This window comes from Panicum virgatum, chromosome 7N (genome assembly GCF_016808335.1).
Source record: "Panicum virgatum strain AP13 chromosome 7N, P.virgatum_v5, whole genome shotgun sequence".
NCBI lineage: Eukaryota > Viridiplantae > Streptophyta > Magnoliopsida > Poales > Poaceae > Panicum > Panicum virgatum.
Window position 1 is genome coordinate 22,044,647 of NC_053151.1, and position 25,012 is coordinate 22,069,658.

At 44.6% G+C, this 25,012-nt stretch overlaps 1 protein-coding gene and 1 long non-coding RNA gene across 2 annotated transcripts; both read left to right on the forward strand.

The window, feature by feature from the left end:
- The first annotated feature begins 8,256 nt into the window (after window positions 1-8,256).
- LOC120682781 lies at window positions 8,257-10,538 on the forward strand. The gene is made up of 2 exons (XR_005678607.1): window positions 8,257-9,127; window positions 10,243-10,538. It is a non-coding gene; the product is annotated as an uncharacterized LOC120682781 (long non-coding RNA).
- An 8,147-nt stretch (window positions 10,539-18,685) lies between these two features.
- On the forward strand, window positions 18,686-19,435 carry LOC120681022 (disease resistance protein RGA5-like). The gene has a single exon (XM_039962580.1). It carries the CDS (start codon window positions 18,686-18,688, stop codon window positions 19,433-19,435), a length of 750 nt encoding a protein of 249 aa, XP_039818514.1.
- The last annotated feature ends 5,577 nt before the right edge of the window (window positions 19,436-25,012 follow it).

Here is a 25,012-nt window from a genome sequence, read left to right on the forward strand (position 1 = left end):
ATCTCACTACTGTTAAAATTTGTTGTATCTGAACCGTGCGCATCACAAGTACTGTTTGTGACGAGTCCATGGCTTGCTAGTATAGCCTCAATATAATTGTTCCTAACTCTGAAGACATAACTGTCATTTTGGAAGGTATTAGAATTCAGTTGAATGTTCCATTCTTCATATGGAGATCATAGTCACTATGTCTTGGCCATCTGGATCATAAGAAATGATATCATTTTTAAGCATCTAGCCCATTCTATCAGAGGTGCAAGGACGTCTTCAAGTTTCAATTTGCCTTAGTTATCCTAAGAGCAAAGGCTAGATTCCATCCACAAATAGATCAATGGCTAGAGTACTATGTATGATTTTTGCTATTTTGTTTCTCTCATTTTTTGTATCTTGAGTCTTGTTGTACATAACTGTTTGTTTTAAATTTAATAAAATTCCAGTAGGGGCCTTGCCCCTCCTGTTTCATAAAAAAGTACTGTTTGTGAAATTGTAATATTTGAGCTCGTTTGTAGCACGTAAAAACAAAAATACATGTGACCAACCACAGAGCTAAGAAACTGGTCGGTTAATTTCCATTAAAAATAAAATGAGCACAAAAATTTGAGTTGACGAGAACTCAAATCTGGATGGCTGGATGTGTATGAGTGCACCTTCCACCCCACTAGTCGAGTTTAATTCACTTACTATGGTGTATTAGGAAAGTTGTACTGCCTCCGTTTCAAATTATTTGTCGTTTTGATTTTTCTAAATATATTCCTTTTGTTATGTATCTAGACGTAAATATATACCTAGATGCATAGCAAAACAAATATATCTAGAAAAGTCAAAACGACAAGTAATATGAAATGGAGGGAGTAGCTTCTACGGTATTAGTAAAGTCATAGCTTTTGTACTTTTTCTTGCATTGGCAACTTTATATGACCAAAACATAAGTTTTGTGGTGCTAGCTTGTTTCTCACAAGGTAGCGTGTAGGGCATTGTTATCGCCATAAATTAACAGAATTAATTTATGGGCCGAAAGTAAGATAGATTTAAAGCAGAAGATTGAAGAAGGCTTGTAAATCGGCTCCTGCGTGAGCATTTGGGCCATATGGGCCATGTATCTTTAGATTTAGTTTAAGATTAGAGATAGAGTCCGATCGGGACAAGATTAGTTTAGATTGTTTCCCGTCTCCGGACTATAAATATGTACCCTATGTTATTCATGAAAAAAGAACGTCATCACGTCTCGCAAACAATAATCTCGGCGCATCGCCACCCCTAATCCTAGGGTTTCATCCAAGTAAGCGCCATGCTGCCCTGATCGCTTCTCGCGATCAGGGCAGCGTTGTTCTTGCTTTTACCTTGGTATTACTCGTACTGAAGTGTTTTTTATGGCGAGTAGTACTAGTTATCTCGATGTTTGTAGCATGGCTTTTAATAGATCTATTGTACTTTGTTGCTTATCATCTACGAATATCATATTATCTTTACGCGATCATGTCATCATCTTATACTAGCTCTCGTTGCATAGAGTTAGCTGCGTAAAGGCAACACCCTGCTTCTTTTATGTCTAATAGATCTGATCTGTTATGGTTTGCTCTTATCTTTAAGAGTTGGCGTAATATCTGTTGGATTAGGCCTTGCAAACGGGTTGGATGATCCGGTGGTGTACCAGATGCTTTATCTTAGGCTTAATAGGGAATGTTCCGGGAATCGGCTCTTGCTAGTTCTTAGGCCTCTGTTTTGTGTTATGGTTTAGTTATCTGTTACGTTCATTAGGCCCAGTCACGTGTAGGATGTTCCGATCTAGCGGTGAAGCTTTTACCATCGTGGATTAGATTAATTAGATTTAATTGAAGCAGCTTTACAGTTATTTGCTTTATTTATCAATATCCGGATAGATGCAGATCCAATCTGACACCGGGACTCGATCGGCTCTTTAAAGCCGATGCAAGAGTCGTCCCGGGGAGCCGACCACGGCTCGGACTTACGTTTCCACGTGTTTGTGTATGCAGGCTAATCGTTGCAAGCACGTTCGCACCTTCCTGATCGGGTATAGGTCAGGTGGCACGCCCTGCGTCTTCACAAGCCACGGCGTGTGCTAGAATTGCGGGCCGTCGATGAGGGAGCAGTGGCTGCCAGCGCCCCGGCAACCTCCCGGCTCTTCGTGTTGCCTGTCACTGCTCGCCGGTGTGTTTCGACCGACAACACATTCTAGCACACCCGGTGGGACATTCATCAACAACAACGCCCGCCGCAGAGATGACAAGATCTCAGGACCAAGCATCGGTTCTGCCGGTCACCAAACCTATCACGTATGAAGAACTGACTCTGGAACACAAGCAAAAATACGATGAGGCCAAAGCTCAGTTCGAAGCCGATCTCATCGGCTCTTTTGTGAGGACCCGCAACCATGGCATCAGGTGGAAGGGGTTCTCACCAGAAGGCGCTCTCGACAACGTCGATCTGTCTGTGCCGTCAGAGGAGCGTACCAGGGCCTTACGTCAGGAGATGAATTACATGGTGGCTCACACGCTCCATCGGCACTCAGAAAGCCTGGTGAATGAGCTTGAGCGCGTGGCACATCGCGTTGTCCAAGAGGTAATCAAGAACCAGTACTCGCTTGCGGCAGCAATACAACATAATTCGCCGATCTACATCGTCCACAAGATCGGCGGTGATCCTGGAGAAGGCCAATTCCTCACCGAGCCACCCAAGGAGATCCCGCACGGCTACACGTGCGCCTACATCCCTGACAGCGTCAATCCAATACGCTCAGCGCAGATGGTAAACCCAGGAGCTTCTGGAGCAGACGCGGAGAAACAAGCGTGGTTGACAAAGTACGCTACCGGGCCGATTGCTGAGCCATCGGCCCCAGGAGTTCTTAGTGTGGAGCAGGTCAGTGCAATACTGAGAGACCAGTTTGGCATCCTGCCCAAGAGAAAAGCGATCGGCTATTCCAAGCCGTATCCAAATGACTACGACTTGATCCCGCTGCCTCCCAAGTATCGACTTCCTGAGTTCACCAAGTTCAGCGGGTCAGAAGGAGCCAGCTCCATAGAGCATGTGAGCTGATGCTTAACACAGCTTGGGATGATCTCAGTATCGGATCCTCTGAGGGTCCGGTTCTTCGGCCAATCTCTTACAGGCCCGGCTTTTGGGTGGTACGCGTCATTGGCTTCAGATTCAATTCAAACTTGGAGGCAGCTGGAAGATCAGTTCCATACCCAGTATCACTCAGAGGCTGCTGAAGCTGGGATTGCCGACCTCGCCCAAGTTAGGCAGAAGCGAGGAGAGACTGTGTCAGAATACATACAATGCTTCAGAGAAGTCAAGAACCGATGCTACTCATCGCGCATCACAGAGAAGGAGGCAGTCGATTTGGCTGTTCTGGGACTCACTAAGCCGATCAAGGATCTGGCTTTTCAGTTTGAATTCACCTCTCTGGCACACATGGTGCAGAAGCTTACGACATATGAGCTTTACCATCCTGAGCTATACCAGGACAAGTTCAAGCGTCATGTAAACATGGCCCAGGCGGATGAATATGATGACTCTAGCGAGGAGCAAGAAGTGGCCGTGGCAGAGTGGACTTGGGGGGCAAACCCTGTCCCGTGCAAGTGGGTCAAACAACAGGGGCTTGTGAAGGGCTTCGACTTCGACGTGACCAAAGCAGAGCAGATATTTGATCTACTCCTCAAAGAAAAACAACTGAAGCTCCCAGAGAATCACAAGCTACCGACAGCACAAGAGCTACAGGGAAGGCTGTACTGCAAATGGCACCACTCGTTCACTCATGCCACGAGTGAATGCAAGGAGCTACGTCATCAGATCCAATCGGCTATCGAGCAGGGCCGATTAATTCTGGCTCAACACACGATGAAGGTTGACACGAAGCCCTTCCCACAAGCCAACGTGGTAGAGTTGTCAGATTTCACTCCTACGAGCCAGAATTTTTCATTCCAGATCAACATGGCCGGGCCTGTATGCCATCGTGACGAACAAAGGAGAGATGCCGTTTCTGGCAAACGGCCCCGGGATCAAAATGAGCCAGGGCGACATCATATTACTGAAGAGCAAGTGCGTTACATCCGCAATCAGCTTCCAGCTTCCGATCGGCTTCTGGAAAAATATGAGTATCAGCACAAGCTGCGTCGCCGATATCAATCGGAAGAAGAGGAGTACGAGTACCGCACAGGGAGAACGCTGGGAAGGCGCCAGGCTGTACGTGACCACTGGCATTGCCCGTTCTTCAGGTAATGCTGGAATTCCGGCATGAGCCGATTGCCCACTATAGATGATTGTTTGGAGTGCAGGCCTCGGACACGCCAGTCATGCGATACTTCGGTGTTTCGATGCTTGGGGCCCAAAGTGCGTCACAATGAACATGTTGAGCGGTCAATCAGGGGTACCATCGCCCACAGTGGTGTCCTGACGGGCTTAATCGCTCGCAGAAGCACAGAGTGCAGCGCTTGCGCAATTTAGAAGAAGCAGAAGCAAAGTACCTTGACGTGCTGAGGAAGGCGCGTCCGGATCTCGCAGAACAAGTCAAACGCCTGCGAAGGGTGGAAAGACACCCTCCAAGAAAAGAGTGGTGCCCCAAGCAGACAAAAGCTGATGAGAAGCCATCGGCTGATGTAAACATGGTGTTCGTGCTCCCATCAGAATTCCGGGCACCCCAACCGGAGGATTTTCCTGTTGCACAGTTGGACCTTGGTCCCCAGCTGATCATCTTCGAGAAGCCAAAGGAAGAAAGCTACAAACATTTGAAGGGGCTGTATCTCAAGGGCTTCATCAATGGTAAACCCGTTAACAGGATGCTGGTTGACATCGGTGCTGCAGTCAACCTGATGCCATATTCGGTGCTGCGCCGGTTAGGGCGTTCTTCTGCCGACCTAATCAAAACCAATGTGATGCTCAATGACTTCAACGGACAACCATCAGAGGCAATGGGGGTTCTTAATGTGGAGTTAACAGTGGGCCGCAAGACGATCCCGACTTCGTTCTTCATCGTCAACAGCAAGAGTACATACACAGTATTGCTTGGGAGGGATTGGATTTACGCCAACTGTTGTATCCCTTCCACAATGCATCAGTATCTCGTCCAATGGGATGGCGATGAAGTGGACACTACTAGATTTTAGGCCTATTGCCACATAAATCTTTACAACTACACCGAATTAGTTGCATTAGATAGGTGCTATTGCATCCATTTTATAATTTGGTTGCAAAACATTGATGCTCTTGCCACCATCCGAAACCTGGTTGTGAGAAGATGATTTGTTTTTGCCACAGTTAGGTTGGTGTTGTTGTAAAGATTGTTTTCGTTGCAATATATAAGTGTTTTTGCCACAAAACTTAGAGTCATTGCGATTGGTAAATAATGTTGCCACCAATGTGTTGTGTTGCAAAACTACTTGGTATATTGCAACTAAATACATAAGTGGTTGCAAGAAAGAACATGATATTGTCAAGACTGGTAAATAATATTGCCACCAATGTGCTGTGTCACAAAACTAGTGGCTATATTGCAACTAAATACATAAGTGGTTGCAAGAAAGAACATGGTATTGCCACTAAATTTTTTGGTTGCTATATGGTTGCTTCAGTTTTGCAATAAATGTGGCTACATTGCTTCACAATGACACACATGGAAGAATAACTAAAAATGAGAAAAAAACCTATATGGAGCTTGAACCGTGATCTCAAGGAACAAACTTAGAAGCATTACCACTGAAATATAGAGTTGTTTTGTGCTAATGTTTGGCATTAATTTATTTGTACATAGTATGTTAGACAAGAGAAAATAATTTCATTTAAAAAATCTGGAGAAAGGGGAGTTGATCCCAGGACCTCAACCTCTAAAGAAGCATGTCTTACCACCACATCAAAGCTCATTTGCAATATCTTTTGGAATTACAACCTATATGTACAAACTAAGCCATGTGAACTGACATGAAGAGTTCCCTTCATGGGTCTAATATGTGTGGACAAACCAACTTGTGGGTTCGAGAAGAAAAAACATATGCATGATCGTGGGATCGAGAGGGAGGTGATCGCGAGGAGGCTCGATCGCGAGCTAGGGCGCACGGACAAACAGGCAGCGGTCGGGCAAGTGGGCAGCAAATCGACTTCCTCCTAGCGCCGGCGCCTGCCTCGATCTCTTGAACAACAAGCCGCGCATGCGGACTCCTCTACCGTCGTCACAGCTCAACACACGGCCACCAGCAGGGACGAAGGGATGGCTTGTACATACAGAATATGTTAAATTCTCATTAATTATGAAAATAATAACAGAGCCGTTTACTACAAGAAACTATTTAGTCTGTGATGGATTCAAAAAAACATCATAAACGGTGGACCATCTGTGACAATTTGCAAATTTTCGTAAAAAAATTTCAAATAGCCCATCCAAACCCAAATTCGGCCTGATTTCTGTGACGAACCTCGTTAATCGTCATAGATTGAAAATGAAATTGTCACTAATTTGATAGCATACTCAAACAAAATTTTGACAAAAACAAATACCGCACTTTTGCTTTCTTCAAAAATGTATGCGTATATAGGGAAAGTCAAATACAATAAAAAAAACCTAAAACACAAAAAAAAATGGATTACAAGGGAATCGAACATGAAACCATTTAGAGGAAGATATAATGCCTCACAACTACACCACTTGTTCAATTGTGTTCAGATTTTAGCATTTTACTTTTAAGAACCATTAGTTTTCTAGTACAATCTTCTTGAACCCTCCAGTCCCACGTGTCTGTCTATCGAGTCATCACAGGCCCATATGTCAGTAAGGGAATGGTGGAATTAAATAAAAAATGTGGTTCATGTGAGAATCGAAACTGGGATTAATAGGGTCAGATCGAACAGCATGCCATACCACTACGCCACACCAAAAACTTGTTTGAAAAAGCAGCATTTTTTATTAAATAACTTACTGTTGGTATGGCCTGGTTGCCCGTACGCAACCACCTGGTCAAGCTAAAAGTTGGGAATAAAAGGAGCTCAAAGACTCAGGGAGGGATTGGAACACGGAACCAAGTGCTAGGCCTGAGCCTTCCGAACCACTGCGCCGATTGAACGTTAGTTTTAGTGTTAGCATTGTCGGCCACTTGAACAGTAGTCTTAGTGCTAGCATTGTTTTTTAAAAGAATGTTCCTACTGAGGAATAAACACCAACCACCGATAACCACGTGGCAGGGCACTGTTGGCTCAACGGCGCTGATGCGGATCGCTCTCACGCAATTCGCTTAATTTTGAGCCTTTGACCAATCCAAATATATTTTAGCAATTCTCTTTTAAGTCTATATTTAAAACTTCTAAATGGTTTTTCTCCCTCATAATAACTCAAAATTTGATGGTTCTTTTTTTTTCTAAATTTTTATAAAATCAACATATTTTATTTAGTAGCATTTATTTTAATTGCTATGTCTTGATTATTTCCGCACGGCATGTTTTTCTTTCAACTTGAGAATAGAAAAAATATATTTTTGCATAATAATTACTAATATAATTTGATATTTTCCAATGTTATGCACAATATAAGGTGGTGTCCAAAATTGAGGTGCATACGGGTTCAATCATGTTAGAAGATGTTCAAATCTTAAAGTTTGATTTCAATTATAAGAAACTATGTGAGAGGTGTATCTATTTGTGAACAATGTATAACTACATTTTATTAAAATCATTTAGTTTTTTGTTAAAATATTATGGGTCAAAAATACGTTGTGGCATAATTTTGTAGAATTTTATAATCTAATTTTGATATTAATATAATTATTATGTGCTAATTTGGATGTAGAAGTTTGAATTGTCCCTATAAGACAATTGAGTTTTTCATATATTTTTAGTGTATGATATAAAATAGAACATATGATCCTAAATGTAATTTTTGTATATTTTGTTTGAATCTTATTTGACCTAAAATAGTTCAATTTGGAATTATTTTCAATAAGCACGTAAAAAATTATTTAAACTTTAAAAATAGAAAATAGGTTTTGTAACTGTTGAGATTCATAAACAACAATTTAGATGCAGTATATTACTTTTTAAAATATATTAGAGTATGCAGGATATATTATTTTGCAATTTACTTCACAATGTATTTTAAAATAAAAAAAGAAACTGAAAAATATTAAACTGTGAAGTCTGTCTAGATGGGCCAGATTTCGGCCCATCTAACTACTTCGGCCCAGAAAGACACATTAATCTTAGCCATTGGATGCTCAGATGAAACCCTACCTACACCGCCGCTCTCTCCCCAACGCATCTCTCCCGATGCCCTTCGCTTTAACTTCCCTTTCCCTCCGTTGCTCCTCTGCAGATCGCCCCCTCCCCTCTCCTTGACCGATGCCCTTCCCTCCCCAATCCCCACCACCGCCACCCACGCCCCCGCAGCTCGCACTGCTCCCTGACGGCCGGCGCATGGAGGAAGGCGGGGCGAGCTCCGGGCCTCGGCCCCCTAAGCGTCCATCCAGCGGTGGTGGCAGTGGCGGTGGCGGTGGCGGTGGCACCTCCAAGCCTCCCTCGTCTTCCCCTCCCCGATGCCACAGTGGCGGCTGGCGCCAGCGATAGGGGGTTCGCCGGCGCAAGATCCAGCCGTGGTGGGTCAATGCATGGCCGCTGCAGACCCAGATCCATGGTCGCCGAGCCACGGGCGCAGCAACGGCACCTCCATGGCCGTCGGTGGGGACATCATCGACCTCAGATCCACGTGCTAATGTGGTGAACCAACGCCTGTACTGCAAGCCGACGACGAGCAGGCGGCTGGGACAACATCGCTGCGAATGCCCCTCACTCTCCTCTGCCTCATTTGCCTCTCGACGGCAGCCATGCCCAGCACCCGCTACGCCTCCTCCGCCAAGCTGGTCCGTGCCTCCCCCATCAAAGTCAAACCCAGGTTGAGTTCAGTACTTAATACCCTGTAATTTGTTCACCTTGTTGTACCTAAATGTGGGCGACATGTTGGGCGCACTGCGGTAGGAGGACCAGGCGCTTATGGATCCAGGCATCCAGCCACGACGCTACTCCCTGTGAGTGCCTCAATGCCGTCATGCTGCTTCGATTTGTGCACTCTGTATCAAGCTCGTCCCCAACCTTGTGCTCCTCCCGACGCTTGTGCTCCTGTGGCTGCAGCAAGGTAATCCCCTGACACTAGTGGCTCGTAGCTGGGCTTATCAAGCTTCCTACATATGCCTCATTAGCTCTAGATGACTAGATCCCCATGGTTATTTTCTCCAAATACATTTGTCTATTAAATTCACACAGATTGTTATGCATGCAAGTCGTTTGTGGTATTGACCCTATGGTACTCTGCTAACATGTTTAGTGAAGCATCTGCACATTGACTGATATTAAAGCGCAATAGATCCCCCTGAACTGTTTACTTCCCCTCTTAATTACATTGTGAACTTGCTCCTAATTATAACTTCTCTTACATTTTTAGCTGCTCTAGCTAGTTGATAACAATGGAACTATTACAGCTTAGTTTTCCAAGATCAAAGGCTGCTAGCACATACTATTGCTACCTAAATAATTTTATATACTGTTCTTGTGTTCCTTCCGATGCACTTACTGAGTTCTTGTCTTCTTACTATCCTCTTGAATTCAAACTTGTTGTAATATTTTATCTAACACTGAATGAAGAAACATTAAATCTGATTTTGAAATGTTACCCGATGTAGCTTTATTCATAGTTTACTAGTGTTCATTTCCCTAAGAATTTATACAGTCTTTCCAATATATTGTAAATGCATTTGCATTGTCAAATATTGAGTCCATTTTACTGCAACCTTGCTATATGAAAACTGCACTCTAATATTATAAGTAATATGTGTGGCTAGCCGTGTTGCTCCTTATCCTTGTGTGTCTTAATGGCAAGTGTTAATGTAATATTTGCCTAGGGCTTTGGTTAGTGGTACTGCAGCATGATCCTTTTGCTCCAATGAAGAAACAGTAAATCTAATTTATCACTTGCTGTTTGTGACATGTCAATTTATTAATGAGTTTGAGTACTTATTTGATGCTTCCCATCTATTAAAATGTCAATTTATTTTGCCACAACAAGCAGAAGAGTGACAAAAAGGTAGATCATACATTTGCCGAAACATTGAAAGGAGAAACGGCACCCTGTCCATGCTTAGCACCATTTGCTTTGATGGCCTGTACATACAAAATATGTTAAATTCTCATTAGTTATGAAAAATAATAACAGAGCCATTGCTGATGCATACATTTACTTTTTTCCTTCACCAGGGTATTTGAACTTACTGAATGGATCAATCGGACATGGATGCCTTCCATGATCAACACAAAGATAGTCTGCATCAATATCAAACAATGTTTCTTGGATCCTACATAAGATAGATGTAGTTGTGTTGTTGACCCAACACTAGCTAGCTAGCTACCTATGAACTATTTTCAATTCTGAAATTGTACTGCAATTTGGCACTTGGCATTTTATTACCTACTCATTAGCAGAGTTAATGTTGGATTCGTTTCAGTTTCATGGTGATTTCAAACGTGATTTTGGCAACTATTTTCTATTTCAACACTTCTTTTTGCCACCACTATTTAGTGATGCTATAATAGTTACTAACCTTGAACCATAACTTGATGTGATTTCGCTTCTTGCTTCTACATATTTTATGTTGCAGTACTTATTGTTGCAACCACTTGATATTGATGCTACAATATTGACTAACCACGAACAATATCTTATTGCGATATCATTTCTTGCTTCAAAATAATTTTTGTTGCACAACTTATTGTTGCCACCAACAATTTCCGTGGCTACATTCTCTATTGCTACAATGTTGGTCATGGCAAAACAAAAATATTGCCACAATGTTAGTGCATTGCAAGTATATGTTATGGCAACATGTAATGGTGTGGCAGTACATGCTAATGCCATGACATCAGCCGTTGCCACTTCTCTCTAAAGCAATGGTTCATTCCATTGCAATTACTAGTATTGCAACATGACTAAAAAGTAGTTGCAAAGCACCTGTTACCACAAAGGTACTTGCAACGGCATGCAACCAAACTGATTTAGTTGCATTTCAACCTATCGCATCTATTTTTGCCCTATTGCTACTATTTTGCGACCATTGCAATAGGCCTAAAATCTAGTAGTGGGAGGTGGTCCGTGCAGATGACTCCAGCGAGGTCTCGCTCGCAGACATGACCGCCTGGGATGCGGAAGGGCAAGAGCCGATCTCAGGGATCGCCCTGGAAGATTGTGATCGGATCGAAGCGACAAAAAACAGACTGATGCTGGTCTTATCCACTGGCCTCACAGAGTAGATGCATCCTGGCATGCTACGGGGTGTAATAGAGATAGAGAGGCCGGTCCCAGCGACAGGCCCCAAAAAATAGAAAAATCCTGTTTGCATTGTCAGAGTTCGATATCCGATATCAGCCTGTGAAAGCAGTCAAAGGACAGGCACTGGCGGATCTTGTTGCAGATAGGATCAGCACTGATATTGCTGCACTATTTATTCGTGCTTGGGCTATGTTTTTTGACGGATCGGCATGTGATGATGGATGCGGTGTGGGAATTCTGTTGGTGTCGCCTCGAGGGGCGACTTACTCCTTCCCCATCAGGATGACTGCCCCATGCACCAATAATTTGGTGGAATATGAAGCCGTTCGCAAAGGGATGGAACTACTCCTCGAAGTTGGTGCAGAAGCGGTGGAATTTTTTGGAGATTCGAAGCTGGTGATTTCTCAGCTCACGGAAGAATATAGATGTGAGAGCGAGGCTCTTTTTCCGATATGGATGCAGTGTCATGAGTTGATGTCACAATTCAGGTACATCAATTTTCCACTGGATACGCAGGACTCTGAACAATAAAGCCAATGATTTGTCACAGATGGCTTCTGGGTACAAGGAAAAAGCCGATGGAGTTGATGTAGAAGTTCAGTTTCTAGAACCCGGAGACTGGAGAGCCGATATCTTCAATTACTTGAAGGATTTGGCTGGGGGGGGGGGCACCCAGAAGGATAAGACTCAAGGCCATGAAGTATGTTCTGATAGAGGATGACATGTTTTACAGGACCTTGGAAGGACTACTGCTTAAATGTCTGGGACCTTCAGAGCCAAATCGGCTCTTGCATGAGGTTCATGAAGGAGCCTGCGGTACTCAACAATCGGCTCATAAGATGAAATGGCTGATTAGGCGATCGGGTTATTACTGGCCCACTATGCTTGAAGATTGCTTCAAATATTACAAAGGATGTCAGGCATGTCAGAGGTTTGGCAAAATTCAAATAGTGCCAGCATCAGTAATGAATCCTATCATCAAACCGTGGCTATTCAGAGGTTGGGCCATGGACATGATTGGTTAGATCAACCCATCGTCTAGCAAGGGTCACCAATGAGTCTTAGCTGCTACAGATTATTTCACAAAGTGGGTAGAGGCAGTGCCCATGAGGTCAGTAGCGTCAAAAGATTTGATCAGCTTTGTCAAAGAGCACATCATTCACAGATTTGGGATTCCTCAAACTATTACAACCGATGGAGGATCGGTCTTTATATCAGAGGAATTCAGGAAGTTTGCCGATGACATGGGGATTAAGCTGATTAGATCATCTCCATATTATGCCCAAGCTAATGGACAGGCTGAAGCATCCAACCAGAGCCTCATCAATCTCATAAAGAGAAAGATCGATGAATATCCTAGGCGCTGGCATGAGGTGTTGTCAGAAGCTTTGTGGGCGTATCGTATTTCATGTCACGGGTCCACCAAGACATCGCCGTACCATTTAGTCTACGGCCAAGACACTGTGTTACCATGGGAGATCACGGCCGGATCAAGGCGTGTTGAGTTTCAGAATGATCTATCTGCTGAACAGTATGCAGCCTTGATGAACGATAATGTGGAGGATTTGATAGAGCTAAGGCTTTGGTCGCTGGAGAGGATCAAGGAAAATAAGGCTAAAGTTGCTCGTGCGTACAACAAGAAGGTCAAGCCAAAGAATTTCCAGGTTGGAGACTTGGTTTGGGAGGCAGTATTGCCATTGGGAACTAAAGATAAAAAGTTTGGTAAATGGTCTCCAACTTGGCATGGGCCGTACAAGATTGATCAGGTTTTGCCTGGGAATGCATACATGCTTGAGGAGCTAGATGGTGTCAAGTTTCCTGTTGCTGTCAATGGTCAATACCTCAAGAAGTATTTCCCGAGCATGTGGGAAAGCGAGTAGTAAGAGCCGATGAGACCCATCTGGCTGTGGCGCGAAAGGCCAACACGTTGAGTTGGCCGGTAAAAGAAAAAAAAAGAAAGGCCAACACATTGAGTTGGCCAGTAAAAAAAATGAATGAGAGGCCAACACGTTGAGTTGGCTAGTAAAAATATATATGAGAAGCAAGACAACCGATGTCTAACCATCGACTTAAGATGTTTTAAATGAGTACAAGTTTCAGGTTTAATAGGCAATATCAAATGTTTTCTGAACAGTTCTACTAGTTCAGGAATTTTTCTATGGCATGGATGGCGTCTGCACGCACAGCATTAGCTCTTGCAATGATTTCTTCGTCGTCCTTGTCATCGCCTGATATTATCTGTCGACTCAAGGTGCTTATCTCTGCAAACTCTACCTGTATTTGTTCAGTCATTTCTTGGGCTTCCTGCCTAGAGTTTGCGATCGAAGCTTTCTCCTCTTGGATTAGTCTTTGGGTAGTGCGGACCTTTTCTTCAAGTTCCATCAGTTCCTTTTCCAAGAGGTTGAGTCGTCTTGTGTTCTCGGAGATATCAGCTTTAGCATCCAGAGTTGCTTTCTTTTGGTTGAGGGCTTTGCACTTTTGAGCTATGTCAATTTTCAGAAAGACTTGAGAACGACGTGCTTCTATTATTTGTTGAGCTGCCTTCGCCTCTGCCCGAAAGAAAGGAAGATGGCCGGCTGGCCAGAGTTTGACTTGAAGTAATTTTGGAAGCTGGGATTCTATCTGCTCAAGAATTTCTTTTATCTTGCTGGAATCATCAACCAGAGCAGTGATCGGAGCAGATAATAGATCCTTGATGAGTTGAAGCTGATTTGCCAAATTAGCCGATTGCTGCAGAGATTGTGTTTTTGTTCCAGGGGCAGTCAGACCCATCAATGCCGGGTCAAAGGAAAGTAAACCTGAAATGTCAAAGCCCTATGGACATATCTAAAATTAGAGCGAGATGCATTTATGAAGCTATCGGCTGGTTTAGAATTGGTTCTCATAAAAGTTACCTGTTCTGAACAAGAAGTAATGATCGGCTCAGGTGTAGCCGATCCGGTTGGATTGGAGGTGATAACAGGGGCTTCGACTGTGTTAGCCTGTTCGTCATGCACATCCGTCAGAGTATTTGAAGTCTCAGTTGCTCCAATGTCAGCTTTATCAACGATGACTTCGTGTTGTGCTGGGCTACTGGTTTCAAGGATGTCTTCAGTTGCGTCCTGGAAATAGAATTACAGTCAACCAGAGTACATATGTATGCAATAAAGAAGAAGTTTTAGAATGATGAGTTACCTGGTTGGTGTTGGACTCTGATGGATTCGGGGAAGCTGGTGCTGGTTTCTTGATGACTCGTCTAGTGATCATCTTCCTTTTCTTGGTCAAGACTCGGGGGGCAACGCTTGCAGAAGTTTGTCTTCGATTGGAAGCCGACTGAAGTAAGTCTGGCTGAATAGTCATTATCATTTTCTTCATTGATGATGATCCTTTGCAGAAGAGTACATTAGGAGCAGATTGGAAGAAAGTGAAATGGCTCCCCATTGCTGGTCATAGGTTCTGGACCATCCTGTTGCTGCTGACGGGGTGAGCAGGATTAGTCGACTAAAGGAATGGATGATTTAGAAAGAGTAAAGTGCATAAATTCATTACCTCTTCCTCGGGGATTGCATATTCAGGATCAATTTGCTGCAGTCGAGGACCTAGAGCTTTTATGAAAACATGGGTTTTCCACATTCCCCACCATGTGCTAAAATCGATCGATGAAGGATCAAAGGACAGATCGGCTGGTATTGGAATGTGGAGGTCATCGAACATGCTGTATCATCTTGAGCTGGTGAGACCATCAGGCAGATCGGCTCTGCTCTCCACCAAGTGGTGAATATGGAAGTGGGGAGGGACCTGTCCTAGGCCAAATTGCCGAGCTGCTATGACTGGTTGGTAAGATTCATAACCTGGCTTGATAATTCTATTAGAGGTACTAATGCCAACAGGAAGGAAGCCAGGTCGGATCATTAAAGAGTATAAATGTCGAGTGCTGTTGTCATCGGCAAAGTTATCTAATCTGAAGGCAGTTGGGTTTTCAAAGGATTCAGATTAAGTGAATGGGAAATAGAGTGGATTATCCAATCCTTTGTAGAAGACTCTGAACCAGTTTGCTGCATCTGCTGAATTCAGTTTACTGCCAGGGAGACTAAATAAAGCTTGGCCGTAGCTAGTACATCTAATTGGTTTGCCACTCTCATCAGGAAAAGAGTTCTTGGCTAGGCCTTGGAAGTTCGGAATCTGGTGCTGAAAGTACAGTTGTGCCCACAACTGAATAAACCACCAAGAGCCTCCAGTTCTCATTTTTTTTGGTTAAGCAAGTTAGATGTCATCAAATGGAGATATCTGTAGGTTTCTCCAAGAAAAAGTTTGCCTAGGCCGGTGTGATTGCCATGGGCCAGGTGATAGGCCAAGGGAAGATAGTTCTTAGTTGGAGCTAAAGAAGGGCCACAGAAGATGAAGTGCTCTAGCCAAAGATTTAAGAAGGCTGTGTGTTCCTTCTCAGTCACTGGATCTTTTGTTTTCATGTGCTGATTCATGTAAGTACCCCAGTTTGTGCAGTTAACCTTGGAAGAAAGTTTGAAGGGGACTTCTGCCATTTTGTGGGCAGCTGGATTAGGAGATCCAATGTCTAGTCCAGTGATCATGGTGACATCTAGCAGAGTGGGAGTCATGGATCCATGACCAAAGAGGAAACAGTTCAGAGCATCGGACCAGAAATAGCCGATGGTTTTCAGAAGGTTTTCATCTTTGTCAAGGGGTGATAATGATAAGCTAAGTGCATCGGCTATGTTCAAATCCTGCCACAAGGGCATATAAGCTTTTGCTACTCTGCTGTACCATGTAATCCAGCTCTCTGGAGGGTTAGGCCAGGCTCTTAAGCAGTCGGCCCAAAGATTCAAATCGATGTTTTGACTCACGAAAGGGATCCTATTTGCTTCACAAGAGATCAAATCTATGGGATTTTCATAGGTTCGTGGGCCAAGACAGAGAGATTTTGGATTAGAAGGATGCGGCAAAAGTATGTCTGACACCTGAAGTTCAGAAATTCAGAAGTATGCATGCGGTGTCAGGTTTCAGGATTTAAAGTTTCAGAAGATTTATAAGCTGAGGAATACTAAAAGAATTAGGCTGAATATTACCTTCAGGCCGCAGATTGTCGCATCATCAACAGTAGGATTTGTCGTCTGAGTTGCAGAGTCTGCCATGGTTCAGATCCGCTGACTTGGGGTTTGGTTGTTGTGGGCTCTGATTCGAATTCTGGATGCTTGAGGAGTTCTTGCTCGAATTTGTAGAGCTGGGTTTTCGAATTACACTTGGATTTGAGAGCTTGTTTCGAGTTCGGTTCAAGGTGGAAGTGTTACTCTACTCTTGTGCGGGTTGCTTCTAGTTTGAATTTCGTCGGCTCTTGGATATTTATAGAAGCCCGATGCGTTGCCATCGGCTTTTTGGAAAGTAAACATCAGACACACATAATTTAAGGAAATCGATTTCATTAATAGAAAGGTCATTACAAGTAAAGCCGATTTTTACAAAGGAATTGATCCTTCGGCTTTGTGATCCTACCCCTACGATGCTACAGTACTACTTCTACTACTCGTGGGTATCTAGTACCTACGGTGCTTGGGGCTTCGGGCCGGCGCATCCCCGCTGCCGTCGTCGTCGCTGTCGTCGCCGTCATCGTTGTCGCTGTCGAAGGCGCTGCTGCCGCTGTTCTCTTCCTCGCTATCCTCCTCGGATGACCCGAGGAACCAAAAGGGCTTTCCGCCCATCGGCTCATCATCGTCGGAGGAGGAGTCGATCTCCTCTTCCGAAGAGGAGTCGACTCCGTCCGAAGAGGGGTCTTCCTTGTCGCTGTTGTCCGACTCCTTCTGGAACAGAAGATAGGTTTAAAGCAGAAGATTGAAGAAGGCTTGTAAATCGGCTCCTGCGTGAGCATTTGGGCCACATGGGCCATGTATCTTTAGATTTAGTTTAAGATTAGAGATAGAGTCCGATCGGGACAAGATTAGTTTAGATTATTTCCCAAGTCTCCGGACTATAAATATGTACCCTATGTTATTCATGAAAAAAGAATGTCATCACGTCTCGCAAACAACAATCTCGGCGCATCGCCACCCATAATCCTAGGGTTTTATCCAAGTAAGTGCCATGCTGCCCTGATCGCTTCTCGCGATCAGGGCAGCGTTGTTCTTGCTTTTACCTTGGTATTACTCGTACTAAAGTGTTTTTTATGGCGAGTAGTACTAGTTATCTCGATGTTCGTAGCATGGCTTTTAATAGATCTGTTGTGTTTTGTTGCTTGTCATCTACGAATATCATGTTGTCTTTACACGATCATGTCATCATCTTATACTAGCTCTCGTTGCATAGAGTTAGCTGCGTAAAGGCAACACCCTGCTTCTTTTATGTCTAGTAGATCTGATCTGTTATGGTTTGCTCTTATCTCTAAGAGTTGGCGTAATATCTGTTGGATTAGGCTTTGCAAACGGGTTGGATGATCCGGTGGTGTACTAGATGCTTTATCTTAGCCTTAATAGGGATTGTTCCGGGAATCGGCTCTTGCTAGTTCTTAGGCCTCTGTTTTGGGTTATGGTTTAGTTATCTGTTACGTTCATTAGGCCCAGTCACGTGTAGGATGTTCCGATCTAGCGGTGAAGCTTTTACCATCGTGGATTAGATTAATTAGATTTAATTGAAGCAGCTTTACAGTTATTTGCTTTATTTATCAATATCCGGATAGATGCAGATCCAATCTGACACCGGGACTCGATCGACTCTTTAAAGCCGATGCAAGAGTCGTCCCGGGGAGTCGACCACGGCTCGGACTTACGTTTCCACGTGTTTGTGTATGCAGGCTAATTGTTGCAAGCACGTTCGCACCTTCCCGATCGGGTATAGGTCAGGTGGCACGCCCTGCGTCTTCACAAGCCGCGGCGTGTGTTGGAATTGGGGGCCGTCGACGAGGGAGCAATGTCTGCCAGCGCTCCGGCAACCTCCCGGTTCTTCGTGTTGCCTGTCGCTGCTCGCCGGTGGGTTTCGACCGACAACAGGCATGTGAATGTGAAGCAATAGTTGCTTGCTGCCAGAACAGTAGCGTTGGGTTGGGAAACTACGAGTAAGGAAGAGAGACACGTTGACCTAAAGACCCAATAATTGATACTAGTTTATAACGGATTTTAATTAGTTTATTACAGACGCCATAAATAATTGATCTTCAGCGATTGGAACATGAGGAGGTTCACGTTGTGCCCACATGGACACACATGGGTTCACGACTAGCTGCTACCTGGCGTGCTCGTCCAAATAAATAAAAACTGCATCTATTCATGACATATCCTTCTTATATTTGTTACCAAGTTGTCAGTACGCAGGCCCTCATCGCCCTAGTTCCACACGCCTCCCTTCCATCCAGCCACAGCCAAAAACGAGCTAGCGCCCAGCCGTTGAAGCATGGCGGACCTGGTGATAGGCGCCATGAGCACCATCATCCCCAAGCTCTACCAGCTGCTGGAGGAGGAGTACAACCTAGATACCAGCATGAAGGAGCGCATCAGCTCTCTCAAGCTGGAGCTTGAGCTCGCACAAGCCGCACTCGTCAAGGTGGCCGAGGTGCCGTGGGACCAGCTCGATAAGCAGGTCCAGATCTGGGCTCGGCTAGTCCGGGAGGCCTCCTATGATTTGGAGGACACTCTCGACCCCTTCCTCGTGCGTGTCAAAGGCCCTGACTCTACTGAGGAGAAGCAGAGCTTCCAGAAGTATCTCAAGAAAATGTCCAACTTTTTCAAGAAGAGCAAAGCCCGCCGCAAGATCAGGGGTGAAGTCAAGGACATCATCACTCATCTCCAGGAGGTGACGGAGTGCTGTCGCAGGTACGAGGTGGATGATATTGTGGCCAGGCCAGCCACAGTATCCACTGTTGATCCTCGTATTCACGCCATGTACACACAAGTGAACAAGCTTGTTGGCATCGACGAGTCAAGTAGTGAGCTCAAGTCCAAGTTCCAGCTAGATGACATGCGCGACACGAAGATAAAGACAGTATCAATTGTCGGAATTGGTGGGTTGGGCAAGACCACGCTTGCTAAAGCTGTCTATGACAATCTTAGAGGGGATTTCAACTGCAGCGCCTTTGTTTCAGTTGGCAGGAAACCCGATTTGCAGAAAGTGTTACAGATGATTCTCGTTGCCCTCGATCAGTAACGTATGAGAAGTTTAACTTTTCTGTGTTGCAAGATCTTACTCAGTTCATTAACAAACTCCGAGGGTTCCTCCAACAAAACAAGAGGTATGCATCAGCCACTTAGCTTAGAGGTCTTCTGTTTTGTTTCTACAGTTTTTATGTTATCATAAGCCAGTCATTTAAATCTTTAACTGAAAAATATTTACCATGGATTAAGTATGTATATTTGAAAATACTGTGAGCACATTGCCTTGAAATATAATAATATAGATTAAAAAAGTATTACTCCTGCTCTTTATGTAAGATTTTCTTTAAATTAAAAAGGTAGTAGTGAAAGTTGTATTTTCCAAATCCAATCATTGTCTAAAAAACATCACTAATGTTTTTTAATCGACCTGATTAAAAAACATAGGACCTGATTAAAAAACAATCGGCGTGGAGCGGTGGTGGTGGGATCTGGCTGTAGCCTGTTGGGCCTCGAACCGTTGGTTGCCCACGGGCTTCACCCAAACTGATCCAAACCATCTCTATATATGAAAGCTCAACCAAACTCCGTCACCACATCGCGCCACGTCGCTTGCAAATCCTCGATCGTCGGATCGCGCGATGCACGGTTTAGGTTGAGAGAAGGCTCGGTGATAGCCCACGTGGGACCCGTACATGTTCAGGTGGGCCCCACATGGGACCCGCAATAAAGTGGGACCCGCATATTGTTAGGTAAACTCATGTTGTATTCGTGCCACGTCGCTTGCAAATCCTTGACCATCGGATCGCGCGATGCACGGCTTAGGTTGAGAGGAAGCCCGACGGTAGTCCCCCACGTGAGACCCGCAATAAAGTGGGACCCGCATATTGTTAGGAAAGCTCAACCAAACTCCGTCACCACATCGCGCCACGTCGCTTGCAAATCCTCGATCGTCGGATCGCGCGATGCACGGTTTAGGTTGAGAGAAGGCTCGGTGATAGCCCACGTGGGACCCGTACATGTTCAGGTGGGCCCCACATGGGACCCGCAATAAAGTGGGACCCGCATATTGTTAGGTAAACTCATGTTGTATTCGTGCCACGTCGCTTGCAAATCCTTGACCATCGGATCGCGCGATGCACGGCTTAGGTTGAGAGGAAGCCCGGCGGTAGTCCCCCACGTGAGACCCGCAATAAAGTGGGACCCACATATTGTTAGGTGCGACCCACATATGTCAAAGTGGGCCCCATAGGACCCACACAATCTGTTGGGACCCATACATGTTCAGGTGGGCCCCACATGGGACCCGCAATAAAGTGGGACCCGCATATTGTTAGGTGAACTCATGTTGTATTCGTGCCACGTCGCATGCAAATCCTTGACTATCGGATCGCGCGATGCACGGCTTAGGTTGAGAGGCAGCCCGGCGATAGTCCCCCACGTGAGACCCGCAATAAAGTGGGACCCGCATATTGTTAGGTAGGACCCACATATGTCAAAGTGGGCCCCATAGGACCCACACAATCAGTTGGGACCAGCGTATTGTTAGGTGGAACTCACGTTGTATTTGAAGGGGTGGGAGCTACACACGTTTAGGCGGGTCCCGCGTGGGACCCACACATTCAAGTGGGACCTGCATATTGTTTGGTGGGACCTAACATGTGATAGGTGGCCCACTCACTATTAAAGTGGGACCAACACATGTTCAAGTGGTCCTGTAGGATCCACACATTCAAGGAGGGCAGCATATTGTTTGGTGGGACGTTATATTTGAGTGGATACCGTAATCTATTTATAAAATTATATATAATGTTTTTTATTATTTGATAGGAACAATATTTATTATAAAATGTAACTAATTATTTCCTGCTCCCTCCGTTTCATAATACTTGTCGTTTTGGCTTTTCTAGATACATTCCTTTTACTATGTATCTAGACATATATATATCTAGGTGCATAGCAAAAGGAATGTATCTATAAAAGCCAAAACGACAAGTATTATGAAACAGAGGGAGTATATAATAACAATAACTAATTTTTATGCTATTTTTCCGCTTTCTCTTTACTTCATAAACTCATAAACTGAGCAAGATTTATTGATGTAAGATATAATCATATTTTCCTTCCGAAATATCCTATATTAATACTATTTATAGGTCATGCACTGGACTAGCTCAATTGGTCCAGGTGGGGTTGGCCGAGGCCCAATAAATTAAGGTTGTCCGACTTTCAACAGTTCTTAGTCACACTCACTCGGGGGAAAGGTCCAATCTCCCTAAAAGACTAGTCCAATAGAGGAAAGGTTGCTCTCCCTTTTAAGGTGGCTTCCTCCTCCCAAGCTAAGCAAGGTGGAAAAACAACTATGATCAATGTTCCATATGCTGAGATCAATACTATCAAGATATAACACCTATAACATAAACGGAAAAAGAAACTAATCAGTAAAACTTAAACCTCGAACAAAAACTATTCATTTGGGCTTATCACAAAACATTTGACTTAATTTTACGAACGAGCAATAGAACATTTACCATACCTGCAAAAAAAGAGTGCACCCAGTAATATTTTGAACCTTATTACCCTGTTCTAGATCAGACTTAACCATAACAATCGAATCTAGCAGCTTCTGAACAACAAATTCAGACCGGTCATATAATTTTATAGTGTCTGCATCAATTATAGCATTCTAGTAATCAACACATGCATAATCAAACTTGGCCCCTTGAGATAGCAATGTTGCCATTACACAAACCGGAAATGCAGCTTTGAATGCACTCTCTTCATCTTCTGACATTGTTGACCCATACACACGCTCGATAAGTTCCTGTGCTGCTTTTATGCTACGATTGTCTTTGGAATCAATACCAAGATACTTATCCTACAACATCATTCTTCGGTATTCCCTTTTCTGCTACACTTAATCCAGTATAGGGGATGCCAAAAACTTTCCCAACATCAGCCTTGGCAAACCTCAACTTGAGTCATCAATAACCAATGTCTGTGTAAGGGGCTCAATCCTGCTCATGATCCATAGCACAAATCTCCTATTGATTTTCCTTAGTGCAGGAAAATGCAGTACCCCAGAAAAACCCATTGACTCAACCAATTCCTTCTTCCTATGTAAGGATCACTGGGGTGTCCGACCCTAGAGGTGGAGGGGTGAATAGGGTTGCTAATCACTTTTTAACCTAGGGCTCAATCTACTTGCATAAGATAAACCTAACACGTCCTATACATGCTAGTTATGACTAAGGTTTATCATTGCTACTCTCTACTTACCCCAAAATACTTGCAACCTATAGCCAATCCTAAACAAACTAACTAGGAAAGTAAAGGCACGCAAGATAAAGTAAATGCGGAAACATAATATGGTAAGTAAAGAGGTAAGTGCAAGAGGGATGCAAACTCCCGAGTAGACACGGTCATGTAACGTGGTTCGGCACAAACGCCTACGTCCACGGGACACCGAGGCTCTTCCGATCACCGTCTTGCACTACGCCACCAAGGCGATGCCGGCAAGCAAAGGCAAGTGCCCACAAGACACCGAGTCTCGTGCACCGCCACCGTCTCTCTCGGTCACCCAGCCGAAATCCACTACGGAGCTTCTCCACCAAGGAGGGGGTCTCCTCTTCCCCCGCACAAAGTGTCGTTGCCACTCCACATCAAGTCGGAGGGTCACACGACGGATCACAAGGATTGCTTGCCGCAGCAAGACTTCTCTCAAGGGAGCTCTTGTAAGAACTAATCCCTATTGCAAGCACTAAGCACTCTCACAAGTGTGCTTAAACCTATATGATGTACAATGAAGCTCTAAGGTGGTTGGAGATGATATTTGGCTCTTGTATACTTTCTTGGTTTCCAGCACACTCAAATGAGCCGTGGGGTGGCATATATATAGCCCACACACCCCAAACTAGCCGTTGGAAAATGGCTGACAAAAAGCGCTATCACCGGTTAAATCGATGCTCCCGTTTTTGTCATCACCGGTTTTACCGGTGAGTGTATTTTCCAAGTAGCCGTTATACTTCAACGGCTACCTCAATCGACCGACGTAATCAACCAATGCAGCGTCGGTTTAACCGGTGAGTGTAGTTGCTGAAAAAACTAACTCTCTGGACAACTGCACTGATGTTCACCAATATCAAGCGTCGGTTCATCCGGTGTATAGATTTCGCCTCAGCTGCTGAGTTCATTGCACCGACGTATTTAACTTTCCTGGCGTCGGTTCAACCGGTGTTACCAAAACTCCCAGACGTGCTCCAAGTCAATGCACCGACGTATGTAATTTTCTTAGCGGCGGTTCAACCGGTGATACAAAAATAGCGGAACCCCCGTAGGGGCGGCTCTTCGGGCCTAGCTACGCCTATCTTCTCTTTGTCATCACTCGAACCTAAAAGCCTAAGAATGGTCATCTTAACAATCATATTAGTCCAAGTATTGTGTGTGTCATCAATCGCCAAAACATTATATTGAAATATGGCATGAGATGCCATTTTCGCTACATCCTATCATCCAGACTAGAAATGACATCATACAAATGGTTGATTGAGCACCTAGCGGAAGCACATACATCATCTGTCTTGTTTGATGATTTCAGCACATCCGAACCACTAGTATCACTAATCTTCTTCTTCAGTGGCGGATGCAGGATTGAGCCCCGGGGGGGGGGGGGGGGCGGGGGGGGGGGGCTCCTGTTCTTCTTCCTCCTCCCACCTCTCCTTCCCTCCTTCTTTCTCCTCAAATTTGTAGGGGGGCTTGTGGGGGCTCCAATGGAGTTCCTGGGGGTAGGGGGGCTCAGCCCCCCAGCCCCCACATTGGATCCGCCACTGTTCTTCTTATATATGCAGCATGAACAATCTGCCACAAAAAATATTTCCTAATTAAGCATGGAAAAATGAGAATGAAGAACAAGTGTACAACAAAAGGAAAAGTGATCTCTTATTGACTTCCATGTGTATCACCGAATGAATCAACATACCTCCAGCGGGATCGAGATAGAATTCCCTCTGTCAGGGCGGCACCGCGCTTGCCCTCGCACCACAATCGGCTGAATCTAACAATCAAGAATCCAACCGGTCGCCCGTACCACCTTCCTCCGATCCGCCAACCTAGAACAAATCTTACCAAGATGAGATTAGAACAGCAACTCGAGGGGAGATGGCCTAAGAGCGCCTTCCGCAGCAATGTTCCAGAATGGAGAAGATAGACCGATTAAAAAAAAGAATCGCCCCAAAAGTTGACCCTTCGGCTTTCCAAAATTTAATTACAACCTCTCTATGAGGGTCCCATGCATACTACTGTTCCCAAAACTCATCTGGTGTGAAACGGGTCAGCCTGAAAGAGTCTAAACAGCACGTGTAACTGTTCGCTAACCGATGGCTGCACAGTAGTGGCATCCACGTTGGCATCGATTCACCAATCTTGAAGCATCCATAGACGGACGCCTTGACCGTGCGTAACTACCCACGTAAGTAGGAGAACATTAGGCCCTGTTTAGTTGCAAAAGTTTCACTAAAATTTCTCACCTAGAGAACCGTGTCAGTTCATTTCTTCTCTCTATGCACGCAGCCCAATGCAAAAATTTCACCACTTTTCCCAAAACTTTTCACGAACTAAACAGGGCCTTAATCAA